Source organism: Cetorhinus maximus, chromosome 9 (genome assembly GCF_964194155.1).
Source record: "Cetorhinus maximus chromosome 9, sCetMax3.hap1.1, whole genome shotgun sequence".
NCBI classification, from domain to species: domain Eukaryota; kingdom Metazoa; phylum Chordata; class Chondrichthyes; order Lamniformes; family Cetorhinidae; genus Cetorhinus; species Cetorhinus maximus.
Window position 1 is genome coordinate 99,987,874 of NC_135887.1, and position 19,980 is coordinate 100,007,853.

The 19,980-nt window shown below is 40.3% G+C and overlaps 1 protein-coding gene and 1 long non-coding RNA gene across 6 annotated transcripts in view; one reads left to right on the forward strand and one right to left on the reverse strand.

The window, feature by feature from the left end:
• Positions 1 to 19,980, forward strand: part of dennd5a (DENN/MADD domain containing 5A) — a 367,813-nt gene that overhangs the window by 169,024 nt on the left and 178,809 nt on the right. For all 5 annotated transcript variants that reach the window (XM_078549185.1, XM_078549187.1, XM_078549186.1 and 2 more), the window contains one exon: positions 8,037 to 8,252. In XM_078549185.1, coding sequence (XP_078405311.1) covers positions 8,037 to 8,252 — 216 coding nt within the window. The remainder of the gene's footprint in view (positions 1 to 8,036; positions 8,253 to 19,980) is intronic.
• Positions 1 to 19,980, reverse strand: part of LOC144684864 (uncharacterized) — a 65,569-nt gene that overhangs the window by 37,637 nt on the left and 7,952 nt on the right. The window lies entirely within an intron of this gene.

Below are 19,980 nucleotides of genomic sequence, written 5' to 3' on the forward strand. Positions count from 1 at the left end.
ACAGTTGAAGCAGTTAACACTTACTGTCTAGATTCATACATGAAGATTGTTGAGTAGGGAGCCAGAGAGGTGAGTAGTGCCCATGAAGTTGTATCTTGGCATAAGTTGGCCCCTTGGGATCATTGTGGGTGAGAGTATGTGGGAAGAAATAGGGATAAAGAGAGATGATGATTGTGGAGTGTTATGACCCTTGACCAGAACCCCAGGTTTTGGTAAGGTTCGGTTAGGGACCAATAACATTTGGTCATAGACAAAGTTTAAGATTTAAGACACTTGCTCAGTGAATAAAGCCACAGGATTCCATGGGTTTTGACAAACAAAAATAGACTTTACTATGTAAGATTGATAAAATGAAAACAATTTACAGCATCAATCTTATACTCTAACATTCAGGGTAAATATGAGGTACATGTGAATTGACAAGCAAACAGTGGTTGAACACACCACACTATGCAATAAATGGTAGTGACAATGTCTTATTAATTACATTGTTAAGGTTTAATGGCAATTACATGGTTAAATAGGTGATGAGTATTTGTACATCTATAAATGAGGTTAGCTGTGGCACTGGGGATTGGAATAGTGTTGACTGTGAACTAAGTTAATAAACTCTCTCCAGCAAAGAAAGCAGCTATGTCTTTGTTTTAACTACACCAATCAGCGTGGATCCGTCTAACAGTTCTAGCAGAGAATGGTTGGCCTAAAGGTGAAGATTGGAAACTAAGATAGCTTTTCAAACAAAAGATTGTTATCGAAGAAGAATGGCTGAAACCAAGTGTAAAGTATTAGAGTATAATTTTCCACCATTGTTCTGTGAAGCTGAACCTTATGACCAATGGAAAAATGAAGTGGATACATGGACATGGGTTATACCCTTACCAAAGAAAAAGCAAGGTATGGCTTTAGCACTTCCGCTTCCCACCAGAAGCAGAATCAGGTGCAAAGTATTTTCAGAGGTAGAAACTTATCTTTTGAAAACTGAGGAAAATTTGGATAATCTCTTAAAAATTATGGGTAAAATTTATAAGAAAGATGAACTGTTAAATGCATATGAAGCTTAAAAAAAAATTTCTGAGGGAACATTGATTTCCAGCCACTTTCCTGGCACCAAAGGAACATTCAGCAGTAACACAAAAGATGGACGAATCAATGTGGGCAGCATTTTGAAACCGTTTAGATATGGGGTGCAAGCATCAATATGAAAGAAGAACCACAAACAAAAGAAATGAGGCTAGAGACCCTTTTGGCATCTCTAACAGATGACAGGAAGTAGGTAACAACAGTAGGAGAATGAGCCCAGGAATAACTGAGGAACAGAAACAGGTGCTTCAGATGTGACTCGAAATATCAATATGCGATGAATTGTCCGAAAGGGAATAACAGGGTTTTTGAAATGACACATGACAAGGAAGGATCGGAAAGGGAAGATGATGATACTGATCAGTCAGACAGAATTACACTGGTCACCTGAAACTTTAGTCTGGTGATGGGTGTTCTAGTGGAAAACCCATTCAATGTTGCTATATTAGACAGTGGGTGTACGTCCACAGTATGTGGAGTGGATTGGTTAAAGTGTTACCTGGATTCTCTAAATAGCAAAGACTGAAGTTAAGGTTAAGGAATATGAAAGTTATACTTGAGGTTCGGGGACGATAAGATGTTAAAGTTACTAAATGGAATGGTTATTCTGTGTAACATAGCTGGAGTAAACCATTTTATCAGCACAGATGTAGTATCCAGTGAAATACTCTTACTATTGAGTAAGCCATCGGTGAAAAAGGTTAAAATGAAATTAGATGTGCAACACAATAAGGCAATTGTTTTTGGGAAATCTGTCGATTTAGAGTTTATGCAATGGGGACATTATTGTATTCCCTCAACAAGATCTAACATTTCTAATCACAATGGTAAAGAAGTGTTGATGGCATCAGGGGTAGGAGTTTAATGGGAAAAATGCAAATTGTTTTAAAACTACATAAGCAATTTGCCTATCCATCTTGCCATAGGTTAAAAATCCTTCTAAAGGATGCAGTGGTAACGGATGATGAATATAATAAACTTGTAGAAGCGATCAATGAGGAAAAAAAATATACTGTATGTAGAAAATATAGGTGGACACCATAACACCCTGCAATGAGTCTCCCTTTAGCGAGAGACTTTAATGAAGTTGTAGCAATGGACTTGAAGGTATGGGATAAGGACAAAAACATTTTTCTCTTATGCATCGTGGACATGGCAACTAGATTCATTCTGTCAACAGTAATATATTGTAAAGAAAATAAAAAGGTAATTGTGGACAAGATAATGGACAAATGGATAGGAACTGGACTGGGAGCACCGGCTAAATTCCTAATCGCCAATGGGGGGAAACTTGCCAACAGTGAATTTAAAAGCATGTGTGAAAATATGAAAATCGTTGTGATGAACACGACAACGGAAAGTCCCTTTGGTAATGGGATTTGTGAAAGAAGTCACGGAGTAATTGATGAGATGCTTCACAAAATCTTAGCTGACCAACCGAGTGGTAAGCTGACATCTGCCCTGGCATGGGCAGCCCAGGCTAAGAATTCACTTCAAATGGTTGGGTTGTGTTAAAGTCCCTATCAATTAGTTTATGGGAGAAACCCAAAAATAACTTAGGTAATGTGGGATCATCCCCCGGCCTTGGAAGAGACTACGATTAGTTCATCTTTTTCCTGTGCGTTTGAATGTCCTGCATGCAGGGAGAAAGGCATTCATCAAAGCTGAGGTTTCAGAGAAAATTTGGCAAGCCTTACGGCACTTAAGGCCATCAGAAATACAGTTTAATCCAGGGGACATGGTATATTACAAATGAGAAGGACAGAGAATGGAAAGCACCTGGGAGAGTTATAGGCAGTGATGGAAAGCAGTAATTTTACGACATGGGAATCAAGCTGTTAGGGTACATTCCTTGCAGCTAACTGGCACTGATTGTACATTTACAGAATCTGAACAAGGCATAGAAAATGAAGAGGTACCATGCACTTCACAGACACATATGTTGGCCAATTACGAGGAGCAGATTACGGCAGATAAAGGGATGATTGAATATGAACGGAGTGACACTGAAGTGCAGGATAAGGCTAATTATCCCAAAGGACAAGTACCCAAAGTTGGCACTAGAGTAACATATAGGCCAGTAGGGACCAGTGTGTGCAGGGATACCACCATTTTAGGGAGTGCAAGAAAAGCCATTGGTAAATACAAACATTGGCTGAATGTGCAAGATGAGGGACAGGAGCTGAGACCCATGGATTGGCAAAATGAGGTAAAGATGTGGAAGGCCAGAAAACGCAGTGTGTGTTCCAAAACATAGGACAAGGAAATGATCATGGCACTAGGAAAGGATCACAGACTTGCAAAAGGGACTCTGATCATAAGAGGGAGAAATTATGTAGCAGTAGTCCAGAAAGAGGAGAGCGAGTAAAGGTTGTAGTTTGATAAGAACAAGGACCATAGAACAGGCTGGGAATGTCACTAGAATTATAATTGAGAAGTCTTAGTGACTACTAACAAATTAGAAGATAAGTTGATAAAGGATGCCAAGCAAAAAAAGAGTATACACTGACATACCAGACAGGGGACAGCCTGCCTTATCAGATAGATGGATATGCATAGAAAAATTACTTAGTGATGGCACATAAAAGGCTAAAGCTAGATCAGTCGCTCGGGGCTTCGAAGAAAGACTTGGTGATCAAGATGTCAGGATGACTCCCTTGTTGCAAGAAAAGTGAGCTTGAAGATTTTCTTAGCTCTTTTAGCAACATATTCCTGGGAATGTAAATCGATTGATATAAGAGCTGTATTTTTGTAGGGTGAGAAATTTCAAAGGGAAGTGTTTTTGAAACTAGCTAAAGAAGCTGGCAATATAGGAGGGAAACTGGAGAAATTCAACAAGTATGTTTATGCATTGAATGATGTGTCACGAATATGGTATTTCTCAGTTGAGTCTGTCCTGTTGAAAACGCGTTGTATTCAGCTAAAGGCATACTCAGCAATGTTCTATTGATATCACAAGATGTGAGGTTTGTCATTTTTAGTGATGCTTCACATGCCAATTTTCCAGATGGATATTTTAGCACAGCAGGGTTTATCATATTCTTGGTGGGAATGAATAATAAATGTTATCCATTGGCCTGGGAAGCGAAGAAAATATAAAAGGGCAGTTAAAAACACCTTAGCTGCTAAAACACTGGCGTTAGTAGAAGCAAAAGATATAGGGGTACTTTCCTAATATACTGAAGGAAATATTGTACAAGGGGCAATATGAGAAAAGTTTGCCGGTAGAATGTTATGTGGATAACCGCCCTCTTTGGGACAATGGGACACTGAAAAAATGTTGAGAATTGACCTTGCTAACATAAAGGAAATGTTAGAAAGAAAGGTTTCTAAAATAAAGATGGGTGCATGCAAGTCACCAATTGTCAGACTGTTTTACAAAGAAAGGTGCTTGCTCCAAGAAATTATTAGATGTACTGGAGGAGGGACACCTTGTGTTATAATGAGGATGTGGAAAACTGATATTTTCTTTGATTGCTTTGTAATTATTTATATATGGTAAAGGAGAAAAAAATGTTTAAAGAAAGGGGAATATGGGATCTATTAAAGTTGATTATAATATAATGTGAAACATAGAAGATGAAAAAATACATATAATTTTGTTTAGTTTGAAAGATTGTTCTTGAGTTTTCAAAAGTTTAATTTAAAAGAAAAGGGGGAATCTGTCAATGCTTATTAATTACATTATTAATGTTTAATGACAATTACATTGTTAAACAGGCGATGGGTATTTGTACACCTATAAATGGAGGATAGCTGGGACACTGGAGTGGGAATAGTATTGACTGAGTCAATTAACTCTCTCTCCAGCAAAGAAAGCAGCTTTTTAAAAATTTGTTCATGGGATGTGAATGCCACTGGCTAGGCCAGTATTTATTGCCCACCCCTAACTGCCCTTGTGAAGGCGGTGGTGAGCTGCTTTCTTGAGCTGCTGCAGTCCATGTGGTACAGGTATACCCACTATGCTGTTAGGGAGGGAGTTCCAGGATTTTGAGGGCAGTGACAGTGAAGAAACAGCAATGTATTTCCAAGTCAGGTTGGTGAATGGCTTGGAGGGGAACTTCCAGGTGATGGTGTTCCCATCTGTCTGCTGCCCTTGTCCTTCTAGATGATAGTGGTTCTGAGTTTTGAAGGTGTCGTCTAAGGAGGCTTGGTGAATTCCTGCAGTGCCACAGTATTTATATGGCTAGTCCAGTTCAGTTTCTGGTCAATGGTAACCTCCAGGACATTGATAGTGGGGGTTTCAGCAATGGTAATGCCATTGAATGTCAAGGGGCGATGGTTAGATTCTCTCTTTTGTAGGAGATGGTCATTGCCTGGCACTTGTGTGGTGAGAATGTGACTTGCCACGTGCCTGCCCAAGCTTAGATATTGTCCAGATCTTGCTGCATTTGGACAAGAACTGCTTCGGTATCTGAGGAGTCGTGAATGGTGCTGAACATTGAGCAATAACCTGCGAACATCCCCACTTCTGACCTTATGATGGCAGGAAGGTCATTGATGAAGCAGCTGGAGATGGTTGGGCCTAGGGCCTAGCTGTGTCTTTGTTATAACTTTACCAACCGACGTGGATCCGTCTAACAGGCAGATGTAACAAATCGATTGCTCAACAACCCACCCAGATGTTAGTAACACAGTCAACCAATCTCACTTAAATTCTGTCTCTCTCATGAAGAATTCCAGTCTTCACCTTAGAAGATCTCGCCTTAGAAATGCCTCTAAGAAGTAGCTCCAACTTGGATGGTGTCAACAACAGCCCAACCCATTTCAATCTCATCTCCCAAGATTCCATTCCCTTGGATTCCCACGTATTTACCCAAGTACCAACTCACAAGCACAACTTCAAACCTTTGGCCACACCGAGCAGAGCACTACTGATCCAAAGGGGTACCTTTGCTGCAATAGCCCTCAGCATGGAGTTATCAACCTTCGGCTGCCTTCTTGGATCTTCAGGGCTTCTTCTGAACCCTCTTCAATTACCAGCCTCAGATGGCATCAACAACAACCCACCTTGCAAGGTTTTAATCTTGTCTCCTGAGATTCTATTCCCCTGGATTCTGGAGTGTGCACCCAAGCACCAACCCAAAAGCACAACTGCAGCTCTTTGACTGCACCGAGCAGGACACTACTGCTCCAAAGGGGTACCTTTGCCTCAGTGGCTCACAGCTGAGTCACCAACCTTCAGCTATCTTCTTTGCTTAAAGTCTGCTCCATGCAGCCCTTTTCTTGTTTGGAGCCTGTTTCTCTGCTCCTCTCATTTTAACTGAACTGGGACCATTCCCTGTCCCTGAACCCTCTCCGGGACTCCTCTTCCGTGTATGTGCAAAAGCTCTGAGGTCCATCAGGAGTTGAAGTTCCCGACCTTCACTCTCAACGAGGTAAGTACGGTTTTCATAACAGGAGAACATAAAAAAAAACTTTAGGACATATAACTTGGGAGTCTGGATTTTTACTTTAGTGCATAGTATTATGAACAAGCCATTATGCAAAAATACATGAACTATTCATTTTATTTATATAAGCTTTCTCTGTTCCAAATTCCTTAAGAGCTCATTAAGGCTGTTTTGAGTTTAACCACACAGTAATTTATCAAAATCTTTGTTATTTTCTTCCTCCTCCTCATTTAGAGGGCACTGGTGACCAGGGACTTCCATTGGATTGGTTCATGCTTATACTTTGCATAGTACTGCAGTGGTTTGCTGTTGCCTTCTGCAGTATGGGTGACCAGGAAACTTTCCCGCTCTTACTGTCTGCCATCAGGCATATTGCAAGGGTTTACAGGATGATGATCAACCTGTTTGGCCATGTTATGAATGTACCTTCTGTGGCCATGAAGTCCTGAAGTGGGACTTGAACCAGAGCATCTGGTTCAGAGGTAAGGATGCCATCACTGCCACAAGACCTCCCTGGTATTTTCTTACAGGTGCACATTTCAATTTTCCTATTGATTAGATGGCAGGTTAATTAAAGTTATGAGCTGCAAATTGTATTCAATGCAGGTGTTGAATATGAATGGTTTGAGCTCCTATTGCACTGGAAGATCACCAGTTTTCACTGTGAAGACTTCTCTTAATTCCAGTCAGATGCTCTTGCTGGGAGCTGAACAAAACTTTTAATTAAAAACTGCCAGAGAAATAGATAATTTTGCAAGTACTTGGCAGCTGTATATTTTTTTTTAAAAAGTGCAACTGATTGCAAAGCTTGAGCTCTGCATAGCTTCTGCTGTGGTATCAGATTTGCTGTGATGTCAAACTTTAATTTTTCATTCTGACTACAGTTCACAGGAGCTTTATTTCACCATTATTGGTTGAATAAAATGATTTTTTCAGCTGCTGTTCTTTTATAAAATAATCTAGATATTGTTTCATGCCATTTCTTTCCTATGAGCTTGATTTAGTTCTGACATTGCTTATTTCCATAAGTTCAAAGTGCAGGGCATGTTCTTAGTAAAAAGAAAAACAAATTAGTAAATGTGTTATTCAGTCACAAGCTTTGTACATTAACTTTTTTTTTGGATTAACGCCATTGTTTAACGTGAAACAAAAATAGCTGGAAAAACTCAGCAGTTTTAAACACCATTGTTTAATGTGATCTCAACAATAAGCAGATCAAGTTGTTCTACATGATGTCAGTTAGTGATGTCCTAAATAGTGTTATGAAGTAGACTTAGCCAAAAGCTATACCTGTTTAATTCAGATTGAGCATCTTGCCTCAATGGGAACCTTTTACCCCACATATAGTATGGTTGTAAACTATATGTAATGTTTTTGAAGAATCAGAAATTCTACACCGTGTTCTTTAAATGAGCAGCAGTCTTTCAGCAAATGCATTATCGAAACAGTAGCTAAATATCTTCATCAGTGACATCAAGGTGGCTTCAAGGATTCCCATCATCCCTACAAGCAGTGTGGTAAACTTAAGGAATGATTGACCTGTTGCCTGTTGTATTATTGCAGTTGGAATTGAGAGAGGAAGCTGGAAGTAACAAAGATTTGAAGGTTCACTGTGATGAGGAGGAGCTGAAGATTCATCAGCTTAACATCCAAATCAGGGAAGTCTTTGCCAATCGGTTTACTCAGATGTTTGCAGATTATGAGGTGTTTGTAATTCAGCCAAACCAGGACAAGGAATCTTGGTTCAGCAACCGGGAACAAATGCAGAACTTTGATAAGGTGAGTTAAATGCGAAAGATACCTTGTTTGCTAAATGTCTCTTAAGTGGAGCTTGGAGGGATGCATACAAGGTTATAGTTATTGAAGACATTATGTTATTGTTTTTTTTTATAAATCAGATGTTCTTTATCCTCCACTTTTTCTCCTGCTTTTCTAGTCCTTATCACCCTTCTTCTGAAAGTAGTGTCTCACATTGAGAAAGAATTCTTTGACTGGGACTCTTAAATAAGACTTGTTTAAAAAAAAATGTTTTTTTTTGTTAACCTCTGTTTCTTCTCTCCGTTTGTCAACACTGAATTGCACCGGAGGCTTTGAGACCATGTGATTTCACACCATTTTTGCAAACTACTTTTTGGATGAAGGTTATAAAATGCAGCTGAGACAGACTGTGCTCAAGTAATAGCATCCTCATGCCTGCATTTAAAAGGTAGAGGCACACCTACCTGAATTTATCAGAGCAGCTTTGCCTGTAGTTGTTCAGAATCACCAGGAAAGCATTGACAGCTGTGCCATCTGCTGCAAGAATACCTACAGCTAGCATGCAGTAATGGTCAGCTGTGCCCTTAAGTTCTCCCCTCTGCTCCCTTTTAAGCATGCTGCAAACCTGGACATCCTGACAAATTGAGATAACATCTCCACTCATGCAGCAGTTCTTCTTCAATCCTCAAACAACGTGTTTTCAGTGTTGCACAGTTTTATCCATGGCCAAAGACCCAATTTCCTGCCACTATATTTATTGCATGAACCATGGCGCTCTTAAATTGTTTTGTTATCCAGTCTTAGCAACGTCTGAAATACAGGTACCAGACCCCATATCTGGGAAGCTTGGGACTGGACGTGCGCCGGATTTGGGGATTTTGGGTCCTGTACTTATAATCCATAAAATACTTATAATACAGGAAATAAAGTATGAAAAATAAAGTTACAAACAACAGCCTCCTCCTGTTGAGCTCTTGCCTCGTTACAGTTGGTGAGCCACTGAAGCTCTACGGAACCTGTGGACAAAATCACAATTAATGACCCCCAATATAGCCTGAATTAGATACTTGCCACTGGCCTGAAGGCTTCTGTTCTTACTCGCCAGCTGTCCCTGGGAAATTTGACTAGCTGTGGGAAGTAGTAAGGGAGCCGTCCAGATGCGTTTTCCCAGCAACCCCGATACAATCGGAATGCTGGTTGTAACAGAAATAACACTCCCATACTTCTTTGACAAGGTCACCTGTCAGTTATGCTTCTTAAGAAGAAGTGGACAGCTGAAGGAACCAACATACGAACATATGAAATAGGAGCAGAAGTAGGCCATTTGTCCCTCGAGCCTGTTCGCCATTCAGTAAGACCATGGCTGATCTGTTTGTGTTTCGAATTCCACATTCCCATCTACCCCCGATAACCTTTGATTCTCTTGCCTAACGAGAGCCTATCTACCTCCAACTTAAAAATATTCAACGATCCCGTCTCTGCCTTCCAAGGCAGAGAGCCAAAGCCATACAACCCTCAAAAAATTTCTCCTCATCTCTGTCATAAAGGGCGACTCCTAATTTTAAAAACAGTGCTCCCTCGTTCTGGGCTGACCCACAAGAGGAAACATGCTTTCCACATCCACCTTGTTGAGACCATTCAGGACCTTATATACTTCAATCAAGTCACCCCTCAATCTTCTAAACTCTGTAAACAAGCTCAGTCTGTCCAACCTTTCCTCATAAGACAACCCGCTCATTCCAGGTATCAATCTAGTAAATCTCTTCTAACCCATTTACATCCTCCCTTAAATAAGGAGACCAAAACTGCACATAGTATTCGAGATATGGCCTCACCAATGTCCTGTATAACTGAAGCATGACATCCTTACTTATATATTCAATCCCTCTCGTAATAAAGGATAGCATTCCATTAGCCTTCTTAATTACTTGCTGTCCCTCCATACTAACTTTTTGTGACTTATGCACTAGAGCATCTAGATCCCTCTGCACCTCGAATTCTGCAGCTGTTCTCCATTTAAGTAATACTTTTTTTTTATTCTGCCTGCCAAAGTGAACAACTTCACATTTTCCCACATTGTACTCCATCTATCAGATTTTTACCCACTCAATCTATATCCTTCCGCAACCTTTTTACGTCCTCTTCACAACACACTTTCCTACCTCTCTTTGTCTCATCTGCAAATTTAGCTAACATGCCTTTGCTCCCCTCATCTAAGTCATTGATATAAATTGCAAAAGGTTGAGGTCCCAGCACAGACCTCTGCAGACTCCATTCGCCACACCCTGCCAATCAGAAAAAGACCCATTTATGCATACTCTGCTTTCTGCCAGCTCCTATCCATGCTAATATGTTACCCCCTACACAATAAGCTCTTATTTTCCACAATAATCTTTGATGTGGCATCTTATCAAATGCCTTCTGAAAATCTAAGTACACACGTCTACAGACTCCCCTTTGTCCACAGCACGTTACTCCTTCAAAGAACTCCAATAAATTGGTGAAGCATGATTTCCCTTTCACAAAACCATGCTGATTCTTGCCAATTACCTTGAATTTTTCTAAGTGCCCAGCTATAACCTCCTTGATGATAGATTTCAACACCCTTTCCCTCTGACAGACATCAAGCTAACAGGCCTATAGTTTCTGGTTTTCTGCCTTCCTCCTTTCATGAATAGAGGCGTTATATTTGCTACTTTCCAGTCTGATGGAATCTTTCTGGAATCTAGTTAATTTTCCAAAATTCACACCAACGCACCTACTACTTCATTAGCCACCTCTTTTAAGACCCTAGGGTGAAGTCCATCAGAACCCGGAGATTTGTCAGCCTGCAGCTCTATCAGTTTGCTCAGTACCGCTTCCCTAGTGATTGGTATTTCACCAAGTTCCTCTTTCCTTTCAACCTTCTGATTTACCACTATTACTAGAATGTTTTTTTGTATCTTCTATAGTGAAGACAGAAGCAAAATATTTGTTCATTTCATCTGCCATTTCCTTATTATCTACTATTAATTCCCCATTGTCACCCCAAAGGGGACCAAAACTCACTTTACGTACTTTTTTTTTCTTTTTAAATACCTGTAGAAACTCTTGCTATCCATTTTTATATTTCTAACTAGCTTCTTCTCATACTCCAATTTCTGTCTCCTGATCAACCTTCTTGTCATTCTCTACTATTCTTTATATTCTGATCAATCATCTGACCTGCCACTCATCTTTGTGCAGTTATGCTTTTTCCTTAACTTTTAGTTAACCACGGATGGTGGATCCTCCCCTTAGAATTTTTCTTTATAGTAGGAATATACTTATTCTGAGTATTCTGAAATATCCCCTTAAATGTCTGCCACTGCTTCTCTATTGATCCATCTCCTGGCCAGTTCACTTCAGCTAGCTCAGCTTTCATGCCCGCATAGTTGTTCTTATTTAAGTTTAAAATACTAGCCTTAGACCCACTCTTCTCCCTTTCAAAGTGGATGTAAAATTCAATCATATTGTGCCTTCACTCTGAGGTCATTAATTAATCCTGTCACATTACACAATGCCAAGTCTAATATAACCTGCTGTCTAGTTGATTCCAGAACATGTCGCTCTAAGAAACTCAGAAGCATTCTATGAACTCCTCATCCAGGCTACTTCTACCAATCTGATTTTTCCAATTTAGATGTAGATTAAAACCACCCATGATTATTGCCATCACTTTATCACAGGCACCCAATATTTCTTCTTGTATACTTTGTCCTACATTGTGGTTACTGTTAGGGGGCCTGTAGACCACTCCCACGAGTGACTTCTTTTCCCCTACTATTCCTCATCTCCACCCAAACTGATTCTACATCCCAATCTCCTGAACCGAGGTCATCTCTAGCTATTGCACCAGTGCAATCCTTGATTAACAGTACTACCTCTCCCTCCACCTTTACCTAGCTTCCTGTTCTTCTTTAATGTCAGTTACCCTTCAATACTAAGGACCCAGGAGGAGATACAGCATAGCTTTTCCTGAAACCAAGATAACAAAATATCACAGAATGAGGAGAATCAAAAAGAATAATTGGGTTTGCATGCCAATTTCAAGTTGCTGGTTTTCAGGTCCTTCTGGATTTTGGGATGCCCCAGATAATGGTTTCTAAAATCTTTCCCACCATCAAGGCTAAACTGACTGACCTGTACTTTTTCTTTTAAAAAAAAACAGGGGTATAACATTTGCAATTCTCTAGTTCTCTGACGCCACCCCTGTATCTAAAGAGGAGAGCTGGCATAGACTCAATGGGCTGAATGGCCTCCTTCTGTGCCGTAAATGACTCTGGTTCTATTGTGACGAACTCTGATACTTACCTTAATCGGCAGTCAGAGATCAGGAGTTTGGAGATCAGGAAGTACAATTCCCAGCTGGCCTCAAGCATCCTACACATGCGCCAGCTGGGAGATGGCCACACATGCATGGGTTTCTTAATTTCATGCATGTGCTGGATGGGAAATGTTTGTCTTTTTTACATTCTTTAGACTGGCAATTGGCCTTGCGCACATGTGCAAAAGTAAAAGAAGGAATGTAAAATGGCATGAAACTGCAGTTCTGGTGACCTGAAGAAGAGCACCATTGCAGAGAAGGTGTCCCAGGGAGCAGGACACAGGGAAGGGGACAGGGAGATGGTCCCAAACCAAGAAGAGAGTCCAAAACAAGGGAATAGGACAGAAACTGATCCAAGAAGGCAGTCCTAGGTAAAGAACAATGTCGGAGATCAGAAATATAACCTGTTAAACGAAGTTGAGAGAGGAGCAGAGCATTTGATTCTGAATTAGACAGCTGTGGGGAACAGACTTAAAGCAAAGTGGGTTCGAGAGAAGCCCTGACAATCTGAGAGGGCAGTCAAAGTTGGTTACTCCATGTTGCAGGCTGTAAGGACAAGGGTACCCTTTTGGAGCAGTGGTGTTCTGCTTGGCATGGCCGAAGATCTGAAAATGTACTTGGAAGGTGAAGCTTAGAGTGTACATGGAGATCCAGGGGAGAAGAATCTCAGAAGGCAAGATGGAAATCCTGCAGGCGTATTCTTGTTGAAACTGTCTGAGTGGTAGCGACCTTTGGAGAGAATTCCAAGACAAATTTTTCAAATGTGGAGATTGGAAACCCTCGTGTGAAAGATGGAGTTTCAGTGAGACTGGTTGGCTAACAGTGTAACAAGTGTCTTGGTGGGTTGTTGAGAAATCCATGGAATCTGATTTGGTTGCATGTGTTATTTACTTTGAAGTGTGGTGTATCTGTCCATAGCTCACCATGGTTCACATGTACTGCACACTTGCCCTGAATATAATATAGATATAGTAAATTGTTTTATCTTTCCAAGAATTTCTATGTGTCTGTAAAGAAATAGCTGGGATGAAGGAATAGTGAATATTTGAATCGTTTTCTTGTGTTTGTATTGAGATTTTTCCAACCTTTTTGTCTGGGGTAATATAGTTCATTTTTCCTGTTTAATAAATGTTTTATTCTGTGTTAAAAGTTCATCAGCAGACTCCTGTGAATGTTATTTTTTCTTCCATGGATTCATTAAAAAGTTAGGACCTTTTCACTTTGGGATCTTACTTATCCAGTATTAACATCAGCTGGGATTGTAACACTGCGACCTTCAAAATTTCCACCCCTACTTTTCTGAGCATCCTGTTTAGCATTCTTGGATGCATCCCATCTGGTCCTGGTGATTTATCAATTTTGCATACAGCCAGCCTTACTAATATCTCTTTTATCAGTTGTTAGCTCATCCAGTATTTCAACAACCTTCTCTTTTACTCTGACTTTGCCATTAGTATATTCTTTGGTAAAGACAGATGCAAAATAGTCATGCAGTACCTTAGCTATGCCCTCTGCCCCCATGCATAGACTCTTTTTGGTTCCCAAATGGCACTACCCCATCTCTTACCACCCTTTTACTATTTGTATGCCTATAAAAGACTTCTGAATTCCATTTTATGTTACTTGTCAGTCTCTTCTCAGACTCATCCATTGACTCTCTAATTTCCTTTTTCTTTTCCCCTCCGAAATTTCTATATTCAGCTTGATTCTCACTTATTACCAATCTGACATCTGTCATACATTCTCTCTTTCTGCTTCATCTTACTGTCTTTTATCACCCAGAGAGATCTGGCTTTGGTTTCCCTATCTTTCCCTCTGGTGGGAATGTACTTTACTGTATCTGAACCAACTCCTCTTTAGAGGCAGCCCGTTATTCCATTCCAGTTTTGGCTGCCAATCTTTTATTCCTAATTGCCTGGGACATGTCCGTTCTCACCTGACTGAAATTGACCCCACTCCAATTAAGTGTTTTTACTCTAGATTGCTCCTTTTCCTTTTTCCATAGCTAATCTAAACCTTTTGATACTATGATCACTGTTGCATAAATATTCCCGACACTTAACCCATGTTAAACTTCTGACAGCCAGTTGGTGCAGGAAGAGATCAGAAGTCAATCTTTACTCAGTTTTAGATTTACATATGGACATACGAATTAAGAGCAGGAATAGGCCACTTGGCCCCTTGAGCCTGCTCCTCAATTCAATAAAATCATGGCTGATCTGAATGCAACCTCAACCCCACATTCCTGCCTATCCCCAATAATCTTTCACCCCCTTGTTAAACAAGAATCTATCTAGCTCTGCCTTAAAAATATTCAAAGACTCTGCTTCCGCCACCTTTTGAGGAACAGAGCTCCAAAGACTCTCAACCCTCAGAAAAAATTCTCCTCACCTGTCTTAAATGAGTGACCCTTATTTTTAAACAGTGACTCCTAGTTCTAGATTCTGCCACAAGAGGAAAAATTCTCTCATCATCCACCCTATCAAGACCCCCCATATCTTAAATGTTTCAATTAAGCTGCCTCTTATTCTTCTAAATTCCAGTGGATACAAGCTGAATCTGTCCAGCCTTTCCTCAAAAGACAACCTGCAAATTCCTGGTATTAGTCTAGTAAACCTTCTCTGAACTGCTAACGCATTTACATCTCTTTAAATAAGGAGGCCAGTACTGTACACAATACTCCAGGTGTGGTCTCATCTATGCCCTGTACAACTGAAGCTTCACCTCCCTACTTTTGTAATCTATTCCCCTCATGATAAATGATAGCATTCTATTAGCTTTCCTAATTACCTGTTGTATCTACATACCAGCTTTTTGCGATTCCTGCTGAATTCAGAGTTCCTCATTCTTTCACCATTTAAATAATAAGCTTTTCTTATTCTTCCTGCCAAAATGAACGATTTGCCCACATTATACACCAGATCTTTGCCCACTCACTTAATCTACCCGTGCCACTTTGTAGCCTCCTTACATCCTCTTCACAATTTACTTTCCTACCTATCTTTGTGTTGTCAGCAAATTTAGCAACCATTCCTTTGACCCCTTCATCGAAGTCATTTAGCTAAGTTGTAAAAGGTTGAGGCCCCAGCACTGATCCCTATGGCACACCACTTGTCACATCCTGCCAACCAGAAAAAGACCCATTTATGCCAACTGTTTCCTGTTAGCTAGCCAATCTTCAATCCATGCCAATATGTTACCCCCTATACAATGAGCATTTTATTTTCTGCAATAACTTTTGATGTGGCACTTTATCAAATATCTTCTGGAAATCTAAGTACAGTACATCCATCAGTTTCTGTTTATCCACAGCACATGTGACTCCTTCAAAGAAATCCAATAAATTGGTTAAATATGATTTCCCTTTTACAAAAGCATGTTGACTCTGCCTGATTGCCTTGAATTTTTCCAAGTGCCCTGTTATAACATCTTTAATAATAGCTTCTAACATTTTCCCTATGATAGATGTTAGACTAATTGGCCTATAGTTTCCTGCTTTCTGTCTCCCTTGAATAAAGGAGTTATATTTTCTATTTTCCAATCTAATGGAACCTTCCCCAAAACTAGGGAATTTTGGAAAATTCAAACCAGTGCATCAACTATCTCACTAGCCACTTCTTTCAAGACCTTAGGGTGAAGTCCATCCGGTAATTGTAATTTTCCCAAATTTCTCCCCCTCTCCCATTTCCTGATTTATAGCTATTTCTGGAATGTTATTTGTGTCCTCTATAGTGAAGACCGAAGCAAAATATCTGTTGAATTCATACACCATCACCCTACTTTCCATTATCAATTTCCCAGACCAGATCTCTATAGGATCAACGCACACTTTAACTCTTATTTAAATATCGATACAAACTCTCACTATCCGTCTTTATATTACTAGCTGGCTTTCTCTCTAATTTTTCCCTCCTTATTAATCTTTGTCATTCTTTATATTCTTTCAAATCTTCTGACCTGCCACCCATCTTTTTTTAATTATATGCTTTTTTTTAAGATTGATACTGTCTTTAACTTTTCTAGTTAACCACGGATGGTAGTCCTTCCACTCTTCCTCATCGGAATGTACGTATTCTGTGTATTCTGAAATGTCCCTTTAAATGTCTGCCACTGAACTTTTATTGACATATCCCTTAACCTTATTTGCCAGTTCACTTTAGTTAGCTCTCCTTTCATGCCCTCATAATTGCCTTTATTTCAGTTTAAGATACTAGCCTTGGATGCACTCGTTTCTCCCTCAAAATGAATGTAAAATTCAATCATATTATGATCGTTGCTACTAAGGGGTGCCTTCACTAGGAGGTTATCAATTCTATCTCGTTGCTCAATACCAGGTCTAGTATAGCCTGCCCTCTGGTTGGCTCTAGAATGTGCTGTTTTAAGAAATCAACCTGAAAATATTCTATGAACTCCTCATCTTCGCTACCTTTGCCCATCTGATTTTTCCAGTCTACATGTAGATTATAATCCCCCATGATTGTTGCTGTACCTTTCTGGAAAGCTCCCATTATCTCTTTTATACTCTGTCCTACTGTGTAGTTACAATTACGGGGCCTGTACACCACTCCCACAAGTGACTTCTTGCCTTTATCATTCCTCATTTCAACCCAACCCAGTTCTACATCCTGGTTTCCTGAGTTTAGGTCATCCCTCTCTAATGTGCTAATACCATCATTAATTAACAGGGCCACCCCCTCCACCTTTTCCTAACTTCCTGTCCTTTCTCAATGTCACATACCCTTCAATATTCAGGTCCCAATCTGTCATCCTGTAGCCATGTCTCTAATGGCTACCAGATTGTACTTATTTGTGCTGTCAGTTCATCTGTTTTGTTTCGAATGCTACTTGCATTTAGATACAGAGCCTTTAGTTTTGTCCTTTTATTTTTGTAGTGTCTAGCCTTGCCTGCTGATCTACGCTTAGATTTGTACTCTGTCCCTTCCTGTCACAGTTTGTTTATCATTTCCCATATTAATACCTGTTTGCCCTGTCTTGCCTCTACTCTTTGGTTTACCATATCTTCCCAAGTTTGATCCCTTGCTCCCACTATTCAGTTTAAAACCCTCTCTACTTCCCTAGTTAGGCAGCTTGTGAGGACACCAGCCCCAGCGTGGTTTAGGTGCAGACTATCCTAATGGTACAGATCCCACTTTCCCCAATACTAGTGCAAGTGCCCCACAAACCAGAACGCACTTCTCACACACCAATCTTTGAGCCACACATTCATTTCTCTAATCTTATTTGTCCTATGCCACTTTGCATATGGCTCAGGTAATAATCCAGAAATTATTACCTTTTGAGGTTCTGCTTCTTAATTTGGTGCCTAGCTCACCATACTGACTATGCAGAGCCTACTTCCTTATCCTGCCTATGTCATTGTTAGCTACATGGACCATGACCACTGGATCTTCCCCCTCCCATTGCAAGTTCATCTCCTAACCTGGCACCGGATAGGCAACACAGCCATCTGGACTTTTGCTCTTTGCTACAGAGAACCGTGTCAATCCCTCTTACAATACTGTCCCCTACTACCACTACATTCCTTTTTGCTCCCTCCACTTGGCTGCCTTCCTGTACCACAGTGCCATGGTCAGTTTGCTCATCCACCCTGCAATCCCTACTCTTATCCAAACAAGCTGAGAGAACCTCAAACCTATTGGACAATTGCAGAGGCTCACACTCCTGCACTCCGGCTCCCCTTACCTGCCTCACTCACAGTCACACCCTCCGATCCCTGGCTACTGACCAAATCAGAAGACCCTATCCTAAGTGGTTTGACTGCCTCCTGGTATAAAGCATCCAGGTAACTTTTCCCCTCCCTGATGTGTCAGAGCCTGCAGCTCAGTGACTTTGAGCCAAAGTTCCTCAAATTGCAAACGCTTACTGCAGATGTGTTTGCCCTGGATCACAATGTTAACCAGGAGCTTCCACATCCTGCAGCTTTGGCACATCATCTGTCCTGCCATCCTTTAATGTGTTTTAAATAATTACTTTATTATATTAATCACTTATTTATGTTGCTTTCTTAATTCGGTGGTAAAGTTAATAAAAAATATATACTATTTTAAACCTTAGGGATAGAATAGAATTTACCAATTTACCAGATACTCAGCAAACAGCTAGCTACTTTTCCTGTATAGAACAAAAACCAATTTTTAGAGGGTGAGAAAGATAGAAAGAGGAAACAAACTCTCACCAAACTCCAAGTCTTCACTCAGTTAGTCAAGGCTTTACTAACGAACCCTGAATTTATAGTAAACTGAACTAGTCTATAGTAACCAGATTCAACCAGTTAACTACTCAGCTCATGCAGCTGAGAGTGAGTTTACCCTATCTAAACTGCAAGAAAGAAAGAACTTCACCTGCTTACACAGTACTTTCCATTTACTACTAATTACAGACTAGATTAGATTTTAAGAGCAAAACTTAATAACAAATTTAACACTTAAAACTCCCCTCTCACCAAACTCCAAGTCTTCACTCAGCTAGTTGGCTGCACTCCGTAATGTTTCAATTTATGAATAAGTGTATAACTCTTAAGTATACAGCCCACGCTTGTGTCAATAAGTGTCTCTTTATGTATTTTTCTTTTTATAAGGAGAGACAACTCCTTAAGGTCAAGTGACCAGGTGAGACACACCTGCATGTTGTAGTCTGGAGCTATGGATAATGATGGTAGAGGCCCCAACATTCTTTCCATCATATGGCTGACCAGGAATCTCTCTCACTCTTAGCACCTGCTATTGGTGTGTTTTGGAAGTATTTGCAGGTTGATACATTGGTTGCATCACAAATGTACCTTCCTTGGCCATCAAGTCTTGGGAGTGGGACTTGAACCCGGAGCTTCCGGCTCAGAGGCTGGGACGGTACCCATTGTACCACAAGACCTCCACAGTGTGTCTTTATACTCTTTTGGGCAAAACAATTAAACAAATTATCTAATTAACAATTCCTTAAAGCAGCAGTGTAACAAGTCTCAACAACTTTAACAGAAGCTTATTAAATTAAAATATCACTTTGAGGACTGATAATCCACTCCGGCCCCTGTGGTGGCTAGCACTCGTGGAAGGCCTTAAGTGTACTTGTGCACACCATGGGTCTCTCACCAAGGATACCTGGGCATGGACGCAGGTGTCTGTCTATACTCCTTTGCGTATACCAATAAAATAAACAAATTAACAAATTGACGGCCTCTTACAGGGACAAGTGTCTCTTTCTACTCTTTCGAGTATACCAGTAAAAGTAATAAACTAATTAACAAATTGACAGATCCTTAAAGGAGCATAAAGTCTACTGCACCTGGTATTCCCAGATAGTCTCCCATCCAAGTAGTAACCAGGCCTGAGTCTGTTTAGCTTCTGAGATCAATGGTTTTCAGACTAGTATGCCTGTAGAGGTGTCTCT